This window comes from Rattus norvegicus, chromosome 3, assembly GCF_021556685.1.
Source record: "Rattus norvegicus strain SHRSP/BbbUtx chromosome 3, alternate assembly SHRSP_T2T, whole genome shotgun sequence".
Taxonomy (NCBI): Eukaryota; Metazoa; Chordata; class Mammalia; order Rodentia; family Muridae; genus Rattus; species Rattus norvegicus.
Window position 1 is genome coordinate 166,273,878 of NC_141536.1, and position 12,551 is coordinate 166,286,428.

At 36.9% G+C, this 12,551-nt stretch overlaps 1 protein-coding gene across 1 annotated transcript in view; it reads right to left on the reverse strand.

The window, feature by feature from the left end:
• Window positions 1-12,551, reverse strand: part of Sycp2 (synaptonemal complex protein 2) — a 62,391-nt gene that overhangs the window by 22,357 nt on the left and 27,483 nt on the right. The window contains exons 18-24 of the mRNA NM_130735.1: window positions 11,948-12,047; window positions 11,090-11,238; window positions 9,722-9,788; window positions 9,271-9,328; window positions 6,578-6,708; window positions 6,014-6,432; window positions 99-226 (exon numbers count right to left, since the gene is read on the reverse strand). Of these exons, the coding sequence (NP_570091.1) occupies window positions 99-226; window positions 6,014-6,432; window positions 6,578-6,708; window positions 9,271-9,328; window positions 9,722-9,788; window positions 11,090-11,238; window positions 11,948-12,047 (1,052 nt within the window). The remainder of the gene's footprint in view (window positions 1-98; window positions 227-6,013; window positions 6,433-6,577; window positions 6,709-9,270; window positions 9,329-9,721; window positions 9,789-11,089; window positions 11,239-11,947; window positions 12,048-12,551) is intronic.

The window sequence follows — 12,551 nt, forward strand, 5'->3', positions numbered from 1 at the left end:
GTTATATTATTCAAATCTATCCCTAAGACATTTCTTCATACTGTGCAAGCCAATTTACTTGTATCTGTCAAAAATACTATCTCAACTTCTGACTATACCTGCCATCCCGAGGCTCCTTCAGTTTTCTTGTTGATATCATGTCATCACTTGAGTTATACCTCTTATTAATTAGGTTTATCAAGGATTCTGCTGTACCAGTAAATCTTTTCCCTTTTGAATTTTCTCTCTAAAACAATTAGAAGTTACTTTAAAACTATCAGTTAAACTTCAAGGGAAAATAAAGGCTGAAAGAAAGTTAAAGAAATCTGCCTCTATGGAAACCTACAAAAAATATGAGAAGTTAAAGACGAAGAAGTCTGAACTTTATGCAGCTTTCCAAACCATCCCACCCACATACAGAGCTTTGGTAAGTGCTGTACATATTTTGGTACATAGTTCTTAAAGTTATTATACATGAAAATAAAGCACTTCAGGGGAAAAAAGACAGTTCTTTGAAAAGATCAGTAAAATGGGCAACCTTCCAGCAAAGTTAACTAAATCTAAAAGAATTATATATAAAATTGCTAACAAGTAATGAAGAGGCCATCACTCTCAATCACAAGAATGGCAGAAAAATAATTGAGGAAAATTTATGACTATGTACACCACTCCGGTGACAAATAAGATGCACTAGTTCCTTGAGTGATATACTTTTTTTTAATGCAAGCAAAGAGAAATGGACCATTTGAAAAAACCCACATCTATTGATTCAATTAATGGTTAACTTTCCATAACAAAAGGCCCCAGATCTAGCTGGTGTAGGTTGATGTCATTATGCAGGTGAAGGCAGGTACAGGATAGAATGAGGCCTGTCATTGGATGAGAAGGAAGGATGGGCCGGAGAAAAGTTTTAGAGTGGGAGAGGGGGCAGGAGCAAGGAGAAAGCAGCTGACAGAACATGGAGGCAGATGTTAAGATTCTTCTCTGCACAATTACAGATTATTACAACTATTCTTAAGGGATGTGTGTGTGGGTACAGGGTTTTGTGTTACAGATATGGGTAACTTATATCGTAGCAAATGGATCAGAGGATATTGTGTAATGTGTTCTTTCATGTGGCGACTTAATTGAGTTCAAGAGAGTGTATAGTGGCAGGATGCACAGGGCCCACCATGGAATTGAGATGTGTATGCCTGGAGAGGTAGAAACCAGCCAAGAGAGCTGTGAGTGAGGGCGGGGTGACCTGACAGGGTACTGTGTCAGTGAGTCAGAGAGTACTTGGGGGCAGTGTGGAGCTGTTGAGATAAATTAGCACTAGTTCCAATGGCACTCTGGAGCGGGAACTGGCAAGAGTGTGACCACCAGGTTACTCTTTTTATTTTTTTACCACACAGGGTGGGGTCACTACTGACTTCATTTAATGGAGAAATTATATCAGATTCTTCCTAATATGCCTATTAGCTCTCATGAACACAGATAGCAAATCAAATCTAATACATGAGATTTGCAAACTATACAACAGAAAGTAGAACTTACTCCTGGGATGCAAGGCTGTATCAACATTAAAACTCAATGCCTGTCATCTTTCCCCTCAGAGAGCTCAAGGGAGAAAAGTACCATCAACAGACCAACAGATACACAACTAATAAAATGAAAATAAAAGAAAAATCTCAGCAAAGAGTAGATTTCCACACATAGATAAAACATGCATATACTAGTGTGCCATGGAATGTCCTACGAGGCTCCTGTGCTGAAGGCTTTACTCTAACTAGTAGCTCTGAGAGAGGTCACTAGCTCATGACAGTGTTAATCTCATCAATGAATTAGTTTACTGATAAATTCACAGTTGAGGTTAAGAGGTAGGAGATGCCTTTATGGAAAAAATAAATTATCTAGGGATAAGCCTTTGACAGGTATAACTTATCCTCAAGCCCCCTTTTCCTCCTTGCCATCCCTTTCTACTTCTTTGTCACTAAGGAGGTGAACAGCTTTGTTTCATCACGTTCTTCCTGCCAAGAGTCACAGACTAAATCTTTCAAACTATGAAACAAATCTTTTCTTTGAGTATTTGGATCATAGATAGAAAAGCTGACTAATATTCATTAAAATTAACTATGGCAGCTCAAAGATGGCTCAGCAGTTCTGAGCACTAGCTGTTCTTTCAGAGGACCTGGGTTCAGTTCTGACCAGGCACATGGCAGCTCACAGCTATCTATAATAACTCTAGTTCAAGGATTATTAACGCCTTCTTCTGGCCCCAAGGACAGTGTATGTGTGTGATCAAATACAAACATGCAAGCAACATACTTTACAATCATTTTTGTTAAACTTCAAAATTACAAAGAAGTTACAAATAGCATCACACTTACTCTGTGAGAAACTAGATCCTTTAATAAGATGACTAGTAAGTATTTTGCCTCTCATCACTTCTTTTCAGAAGCATACTGGAAACCCAACTAACTCAATAATAGGTAAGAAAAGAATTAAAATCTCATGGGTAATCTTAATGTTTACTTATAAAACTCCCCAATGTCTTTTGGATCTGACTCACGTGGAAAGACTAATGCTCTGTTGAAGTGGTTTTATTCACTGCATGTGTCTGCTGAGGATCTTGATTCTGTGGTATTGAGCATTTGCCTGTGTCTTGATGACTACGGCTTTATAGTCAGTTTATAGCACTGTCAGTTCTCCCTGTTGCCCATTGGCTATCATGAGCATTTGAGATTGAGTTTATTTCTAACACAAAATAAGTTGCTGGGATTACATTAAAGCCATAAAATCAAAATGTCTCAACTCTGAAATACTCTATAACATGTGTGTGGATTAGCTTTTGGATTTCTTTAGATCTCTTTTATCAGAGTTGTACAGTTTTTCTCTTGTGTAGATTTATACAATAATTTTATTTGGGGTTGCTACTAAAAATTGCTGATTTCTGTAACAGTGATGGCCTTTTGTATTTTAATCTTGTACCTTACAACCTTACTATTATTGATTAGTATTTATTGAGTCTAGAAAATTCCTGAAAACTAAAGTACTATACATATTAAGAATTATCACCACTAGAATTTTTGATAATTTAGTTTTAAAAATTCTAATAACACTGAAATATATAAGGTCTCTTGATTTTATATTTTCTTGGGTAAGGCATGGGGATTTTAAAAACTAACAAAAAGTAGCATGTAATCATTGGAAGTCTGTGCTTTATAAATAATGGAAGTAAGTTATTACTATACCTTCTTGACACAAGTGTTACTGGCTTGCTAAAACATGACCTCTCTGAAAACAATGTATGACAACTTTAGATCTTCGAGATTAACAGGAAAGCCTTGAGTCAAGCTATAGAGGAGCTATTTTGTGCTGATCTAGTAAACAAAAGGAGCCGTCAAGGAGAAGCTAAAAATACTAGCAGGTGATCTTCCTGAGACAATGACAGATTTGCTTCTTTAGGCAAGGCCAAGAAGATTTCATTTAGGAAAGATTCCTCCTTTTCTGTTTATTATTAAACATATATAACAATCACTAGGCATTAACCCACCCTTTTGAGCAGATCTCTGCAGGTGTACTGTCTTGTAGTGATGCTATATAGACAAATAGATGATTTCTTAATTCTTGATGATCCTATAAGAATTCCTAAAATTATATTAGTAATTATTAAGCTCTTTTATAATAGGACTGCTATTAAGTCCTTGCTGATGTCAAAACTGCATTGAAAATTCTGCCAGTTTTCAAGTGTCATGAGTTAATTGCTTCTGAGATAGCAAGAAAGCATCTACAACTTAGAGCACATTACAAGAGGTTGTAAAACAATTACACAAAAGTCATAAAAAGGGAACTGAGGATTACTACAGGTGCTAGGACAGAAGATAAAATATTGACTGGGTTTATCTATACAAAACTTCCATGATAAGTCAATTATGGTTTTTAACTTTGTGTATACCTGTTAAGCTAATGACAGATAAAGAATGTTTAACAGATAGTTATTCTTAGTGGATATGCATGTAAAACATTCTATGCTGTAAATGTCTTATTCAATTTATAATTTATTTGAAGTTATTTGTAAACTTGTGATGAACTTTTTACCATGTGGTCATATATTTTGAAAGATGTATAAGTGCCGAGGACAAAGAGAGGAGACAGAGCTGAACTCAAAAAGAAGTTAGAAATAAAGGCATTGAGAGAAAAAGCATCAGGAGAAAAGGAATTGGGAGTAATTTGAAGCAAGGGCATTGTTTTATTAGAGTGGGAGGAAAGAAAAGATTAGGAAAAGAGAGCAGATAGAACTCTTTTTGCAGAAATGAGCTTTTTAGAGAGAAGAATCTTTTAGAGTAACTTTCTTAGAGAAATTTCATAGAAAACTTTTTGCAGAGAACATTTTAGAGAGAACTTAGAAATAAAGATCAAAATCACTTTTCAGTGTATTCCTTTGTTGACCTGCAGCTTCAACTAGTAGGCTAGAAATTAGAGCTATACAGTTCCTGTGGAGATAGAACAAAGGCTATATTACTTAACTTCCCTCTGTTTTACTGTGAGGTACTAAACACCAGAGATTGCAGCTTCTGGCCTCAGAGGAACTCAGACAGGCAGGTCAGCTACCACTGCAGAGTGACTTAGACTTAAGATAGATAAAAATGTTATCATCAAACAGCAACACTAAATATCTTACCCCTGCCAAGGCTCTTCTCCCTGAGCTTACTCTATAGAGAGAACCATGAAAGAAGAAGTACCAGGGCTGGCCCCCAGCAAATATCAGACTGATGACTATAGGAGACTGATCTACCTCAGAAAGGACAGGAAAAATGACACAGGAAAAATAACACTATTAGGGAAATAGTAAGTTGATTTAAAGAAACAACTTAGAAAAGGCTGTTATGTTGGGTTTTTGACATTATGAAAAATACTTAAAGAGAACTTAAAACAATAAAAGTTTTTTTTTTCCCTCATGGTTTCAGAGATTGTGCTCCACAGTCTTTCTTGGCCTTGTTACTTTAGTAATGAAGCTAGGTTGAAAATCATAGCAGCTACAATGTGGCAGAAGAGTTTGTTTACTTTTACTTCACAGCAACTACAAAGCAAGCAAGATAAACAGAAGGAAAAGGCAAGAGTAAAACATACTCTGCAAAAATGTTCCTTCAGCAATCTGCCTCCTCCAACCAAGTCCTTCTAATAGTCCATACAGTATGGATGCATCAATGACCTAACCCAGTGATGAAGTTACTGTCCTCATAAGCTAATCAACTCTCAAAGACTGGATTCACTAGCTGGGACTAAGCTTTCAAGGCACAGCATTTGGGGACATTCCACTACACACAAACCCTAACAGATGCTCAGTCAGGTTTCTGTGCTGCAAGAAAAAACAAAGAGGATGACTATCACATGCAAGTCCTGTAAAACAGTCTTAGCCTTTCTTTTACATGAAAATGAAGCCACCACTAGCACCCACACCAACACACTTGTTTTGTTTACCATTTGTGCTGGTTATTCATAATCATCTTAAAAGAGAATATAGTCAACAGGTAAGAAGGAACCTTGATGGGGTTGCCTCCATCAGATTGCCTGTAGGGGCGATTTCTTGATTAATGACTGATATGAAGGGGCCTAGTCTACTAAGGTTGCTGCCAACCCTGGCAGGTGGTCCTGGGTCTATGTAAGAAAGCAGGCTGAGTGAGCCATGGAGAATGAGCCTTGACTTTCCCTTCATGATAGACTGTAATCTGTAACAAACTCTTTCTTTCCCAAGTTAATTTTCGTCACATGCACATCACCATGATAGAAGGCAAACTAGGACAGTTGGCAGTCTTAGAGAACACACAATAACCACTTACAGGAAAGAAGCATTATGAAACACCAGAGTGGTTCATATACACTGACATACCTGACGATACCAATCTTATCCCACAAGGCTGTGTTAGGGAGGTGAATTGGGAGCTTAAGGAAGCATTCAGGAACTAAACTAAAGAACAAGACATTTATCTGGGTCAAGTTTGTAGCAATCAATCAAGCCTCTGAGTAAGAAATCAATACATCTAACACTCACCACTGGTATTTCATCTAGCTCACATGAAGTAACTTCAGACATCAGTTCTTTCCTTGACTTTGTATGGCTCCTCATGCTTTTTCTAGAAGGGCTTTTATCACAGATAGTAGTATTCACATCTTTTGACAATACACACGTCTTCTTATAGATGAGTGATTCTTCAGTTGTCTTATTTAGGAGTACTGATTTATAAGTTGTTTCAGATTCAATATGCCAATCATTCTTCTTTGCATTTGCAGTATTTTTCTTTTGTGAATATTTAGGATGATTTTGTTCTTGAATGTTTCTTTCACAAACTTCTGCTTCTTCTGACTTGTTACACTTGATGACATCTTTACTATATTTTACCCTTTGTGTTTCTTCAGAATCATCATCAGATACTGATTTTTGTTTAGTGCATTTTTTGTTGACACCAGTATCTAGTGGAAGAAGGATAAAGTCCTCTACAATGAATATATTGCTAACCTCTAAATTTTTCTGTAAACAAAATCACTTGTTAGGTACTTAGGATAAGTGTGTTGTTTCCCTAAACACTACTGTATTAACTGGAAATACTGTTTTCACCTTGGGTAAAAGTATCTCCTGGTAAAGCACAGGATCTCTGGTTATTGCAGAGTTTGATAGTTGTTACAGGTGTCCAACATGCCCATCTGGAATGTGCTTTATTTTTCGAGATGTCTAAAACACCAGGTAATCTAGAAAACATTTTATTTGCTCAGTATATTATCAAGCATTAGTGCATTAGTTTTTAAGACATGATGCTTTTACATAATACTCAAATGTTTTTGAGATCATGCTAAGTAATCAAGTGTAAAAAAGCTGTCATACAGCATGTAAAATATATAAATGATTAGATTACAAATACTAGAAAAATACCATTACTGTTAACTGCACAGCCATATACCTAAGTACATCTTTGTATATTCTATCTTATTGTGAATTAGCCAAACCCATACAATGGTAAAAAGAAAGCATCTTCAACAAATGGTGCTGGTCTAACTAGTGGTTTGCATGCAGAAGAATGCAAATTGACCCATATTTATTTCCTTGTACAATGCTAGTCCAAGTGGATCAAAGACTTCCACATAAAATCAGATACACTGAATCTAATAGGAGAGAAAGTAGGAAAGAGTCTCCAACACACTGGGATAGGGAAAAATTTCCTGAATAGAACACCAATGGCTCAGGCTCTGCAACAATTGACAAAAGGGACCTCATGAAACTGAAAAGCCTCTGTAAGGCAAAGGACATTGTTAATAGGACAAAACAGCAACCAGGAGATTGGGAAAAGATCTTTACTAACGATATATCTGTAGAGGGCTAATGTCCAAAATATAAAAAAAAAAAAACTCAAGAAGTTAGACTCCAGAAAACCAAATAACCCAATTAAAAAATGGGGTACAGAGCTAAACAGAGAATTCTCAACTGAAGAATCTTGACTGGCTGAGAGGTTCCTAAAGAGATGTTCAACATCCTTAGTCATCAGGGAAATGCAAAACAAGACAACCCTAAGATTCCACCTCACACCAGTCAGAATGGCTAAGATTAAAAACTCAGGTGTGACAGCAGATGCTGATGAGGATGTGGAGAAAGAACACTCCTTCACTGTTGGTGGGATTGCAATCTGGCACAACCACTCTGAAAACCAATCTGGCAGTTCCTCAGAAAACTGGAAATAGCTCTACCTGAAGACCCAGCTATACCACTTCTAGGCATATACTCAAAAGATGCTCTACCATACCACAAGGACGTAGCAGCCTTATTTATAATAGTCAGAAGCTGGAAAGAACTCAGATGCCCTTCAACAGAGGAATGGATACAGAAAATGTGGTTCATTTACACAATGGAATACTACTCAGCTATTAAAAACATGGGGCCATCATGAGTTTTGCAGGCAAATAGATGGAAATAAAAAAATATCAGCCCAAGTGAGGTAACTCAGACTCAAAAGGACACACATAGTGTGTACTCACTGATAAGTAGATATTAGCCAAAAAGTTCAGAATACCCATGATACAACTCACAGACTATAGGAAACTTAATGAGAAGGAAGCCCAAAGTATGGCTGCTTCAATCCCATTTAGAAGGGAAACAAATTAATAATGGGAGACAAAGGGAGGGGGAGATAACTGGGTGGGAGAGGGAAGGGGGAAGGAGAAAAGGAAGGGCGGACAGGCAGGATGAGGCATGGGATGAGACTGGAGGGATGCCCAGAGGGCCAGGAGAATGAAAGGAGAATCAAGAGGAGGGGAACCTCAAAACCTCCCAGATACCTGGGATGTGAGATAGTACCCGGACTCAATGGGGATGGCATTAGCCAAAATACCCAACAGAGGGGAGATAGAACCTGAAGAGACCACCTCCAGTAGATAAAAAAGGCCAGAATTGTTCTTGTCTAAAGGAAATGCAGGGACAAAAACCAAGCAGAGACTGAAATAAAGGCCACCCAGTGACTGGCCCAACTTTGGATCCACCCCATGCAAGCACACCAAATCTTTACACTATTACTGATGCTATGTTGTGTGCAGACAGGAGCCTGGCACAGCTGTCTTCTGAGAGACTCTACCAGAAGCTGACTAAAACAAATACAGATACTTACAGCCAAACATTAGACTGAGGGCAGGCACCAACATGGAAGAGTTAGGGGAAGGACTGAAGGACTGAAGGGATGGCAACCCCATAGGAAGAACAACAGTGTAACTGACCAGACCACTCAGAGCACCCAGAGACTAAGCCATAAACCAAGGAGCATATGTGGCCCTGTTCGTGGCCCCAGGCACACATGTAGCAGAGGACTGCCTTGTCTGGCCTCAGTGGGAGAGGATGCACTTAACCCAGTGGAAACTTGATGCCCCAGGGAAGAGGAATGCTGATGGGAGCCAGTGGCGGGTGGAGGAGAACTCTCTCAGAAGTATGGGGAAGGGATGAGGTGAAGAACTTGAGGAGAGGGGACCAGAAAGGAGGTCAACTTTTGGATTGTAAATAAATAAAATAATGTAATATTTAAAAAACACTAAATTAAAAAAATATCCACACTCTAGTATTTTAAACCTCTTATGGCTGCTTCACATAGAAGGAAAAAAGGAAAGTCTCTTCCTTATTGTTCCATGGTAAGTATCATATAATAATTATGCTATGCCTGACATTGCATTCTGATAATATAAAAGCCTTTCTTTCAAATCTGTTAACTACAATTTTATTCATCCAAAACACTATGAACAAATGCTAAGTGGTCAGATGGACACTGTCATACTCACACAGGCTTGTCTACTTTTTCCACTGCATATGCATCAGAGAGAGTTTCCTCAATTTCATCTAAACAAAAGAAAACCATTGTATTTTCACCTTTTCATGAAGTTGGAAGACTAAAGTAAGTATCTAATCCTGTACAAGCCGACATTTGGGGATGAGAACACTGACCTTATACCTCCCCCTCCTCAGACACAAACTTCCCAGCAGCAAGGTTATGTCATCTGAAAGAGTCATCCTGTCAACATCTCTTTTTACAGTGCCAGCACAGTTACTACAAGCTGGTTATTTTCAAATTAATGAAATTCACTGGGGCTAAAAAGACTAAAAAGGCCTCACTTGCTCTTTCTCCCCTACCCACTTACATACAGACATATGTAAGCAGACACACACACACACACACATTTTTTTTTGCAGGTACACTCACAGTGACTAAAATTAATCCCCAAAAGTACTTACTGAAAGTTTGGTCTGGGGATTCATGGTGCTCATGTCCTTTGTTTTGTACTGTAGCAGTTTTGTTATGCTATTAACAGAGGAAATACATATATAAACATAAATTAAGGTATTATATGAACTCAACTTTTCAAAGACTGTTAAGGTTTGAAAATTAAGTTTGCCTTAGTATGAAAATTAGATGGTATACATATTTTATGAATGGTATGCACATATTGTTAGACCATTACCTATCTTAAAACCAGAAAAATAGGGCTGGAGTGATGGTTCAGCTATTAAGAGCACTGACTACTCTTCCAGAGGTCTTGAGTTCAATTTCTAGCAACCACATGGTGGTTCACAATAATTTATAATGTTTTCTGATGCCTTTTTCTGGCATGCAGATAGAGTACTCATATACATAAAATAAATAAATCTAAAACAAAAAACATAAGAAAATAACTTTCACAGCAGACAAGGAGGCAGATGATTCTACAAATTTTCTATTCTTATCTTAGAGCCAGTACACTTATAGTTATGATGATTTCTAGACTTTCCAGAAACATGTCTCCTGTTGCTGTTGGTTTTATACTCTATTCTCTATGAAAATATTAAGAGCTGAAATTTATGAAATATTAAATAATTAAAATTTTGACCAGTTCCCAGGGAATTTTTTCCTGACTCAATCTTTCTATAGCCACAGATTCATCCTACAGATTAAAAAATTAATCTGCTGTCACTATCAGCAAACTACATTGCATAGATCTAGATGTTTTCTTACCTTAGCTGTCCTCTCTGTGCTACTAGTCATTGTATAGTACCCAGGACTAGGCCATAAAATAAGAACAATAGTGACTTTATTAAATAAGCTGGACAATGTAAGCCATTACTCTGACTACATTTTATAATATATTCAACTCTTATCCCATTTATCTTTCTGAGCACACTAATTTAAGTTAGTTTTCACCTTTGGGGGTAGGCTTCGGCCTTTCCAGTGGGTTCTCACCATATCCTCTGTGTGTATCTGAGGATGCTTGTGCTATGAGTCTTATGAATCTGTAAAATCCATGCTAGACCTTGAGATGCTTGAGTGGGACACACCCCACTGTGATCTCACATTTCTATACTAGTCTCCTTACAGCAGACACAGGTTTGTATAATGAAGAGTGACAGAAAGTCCCTTTTCCCCCAAGTTTCAGGAACAGTGAAGTAAATACTTTTAATGTAAGCAGAATAGTTCATGTGCCAGAAGGACTTTTTCTAGGACAACTGGTATTTAGAAAAACATGTTGTTTTCTAAATAAATAGAGATTCTATTTGGAAAAGAAGGCGGCTCAGTACAGATTTCAAAAATAACTTGTTAAATTTTATTTTAAAACTAAGTATCCTTACATTGGCTCTATTGTTCCCTCTATTTCTTCCATCAGATTGTCTAGATTTGAGTGACACAGCATAATCCACTCCACTTTCTGATGTTTTAGAAACAGCCTTCTCAGCAGAATGTATTGCTTGCAGTGGTGCCCTACTTCTTCGCGGGGTTGCTAAAAGGACAAAGACAACAGCTGTTTTCCCTGTTGTTAGAAAGGTACTTTCAGGTGAGGAAGAAGATGGAGGTTCTCAGGACTGTTTCTAGGTTTCTGGGTTAAATGAGTAAATGGACATTACACCATTTAACAAGAGGAGAAAAATTAGGAAGGATTCAAAGAATTATTCAAATTGAAAACTACTAATTTGAGAAGTCTGCTGTTTACAAGGCTGTCACCCAGTGGGCAACTAGGCTTTTTGGACTATTAGATCATTAAGTTGCCATCAAAGCAACTAGTACTAGAATTAACAGGTACTGTGCCACTATTTCACATCATTATTTGTTGAATGAATGATTTTTATGTAATCCTTTAAACAAACTGATAAGGTATTTTGGTTCCATGGGTTGGAAAATAAATTGATTCTGAATTTTCCCTGGGAATGCTGCATGTCAAGTACAAATCTGGCAGTAAAGAACTAAATCCAAGAAACTTGAAAACTCCAACACAATTTCTAATCACTATGTTAGGATACCTCCTGCTTAATTCATGATAAATTACTAACACAGAATGTTAATATTTTATAAATTGTTTAAATCAATACCTTTCTAGTTAGAAGATACTGTGATTCATAATTTTTATCAATTTTATATCTAGAATTTCCCTGAATTAAAATTTCCTCCATTAAAATACTTGCTGAAATCTTGAAAGACACTATAATACTTACATGTGTTGATTAAGAGTATTGGACTTCGCACAGTGTATCTGTCTGTATCGGGAACAATCATTGATGCTTCAGACATTTTCTTTCTGCTAGGTGTAGTGATCTTAAACCACAAGGAACAGTCACAATAAATACATTCTATTTAAACATTAAATAACCTACAATGCTATTCACAATGTTTTGCCTTGAGTACATGCAAAAGATTATGTATTTTAATATAAATACAATAGCCCTCTGTGTCTTTTTTTAAAATTTAGTCTGTAAAGAAAGAATGACTTTTTAAGCAAAAATTGTATTATCTCTTGATGATAACTGGATGTGGTGCTGGCAAGAAACAAACAGTAGTGAAATCAGCATCAGGAGATTTCCTAGGAAACCTGCCTTTCTTCTCCAGATCTAAGTGAAAGAACACATTGTATTTAAAAAAACTAATAACTAAAACAAAGAAGAAATAGGATAAAAATAAATACAATAGCCCTTATATTTCTGTGTTTTAGGCCAACTTAAAAGATGTCACATCTTCATGGCTGGTAATGAACAAATAGACAAAAATACTGTTTTAAAATATTATAGATCATCATGGGCATAGACAATATAGTGCCTTTAT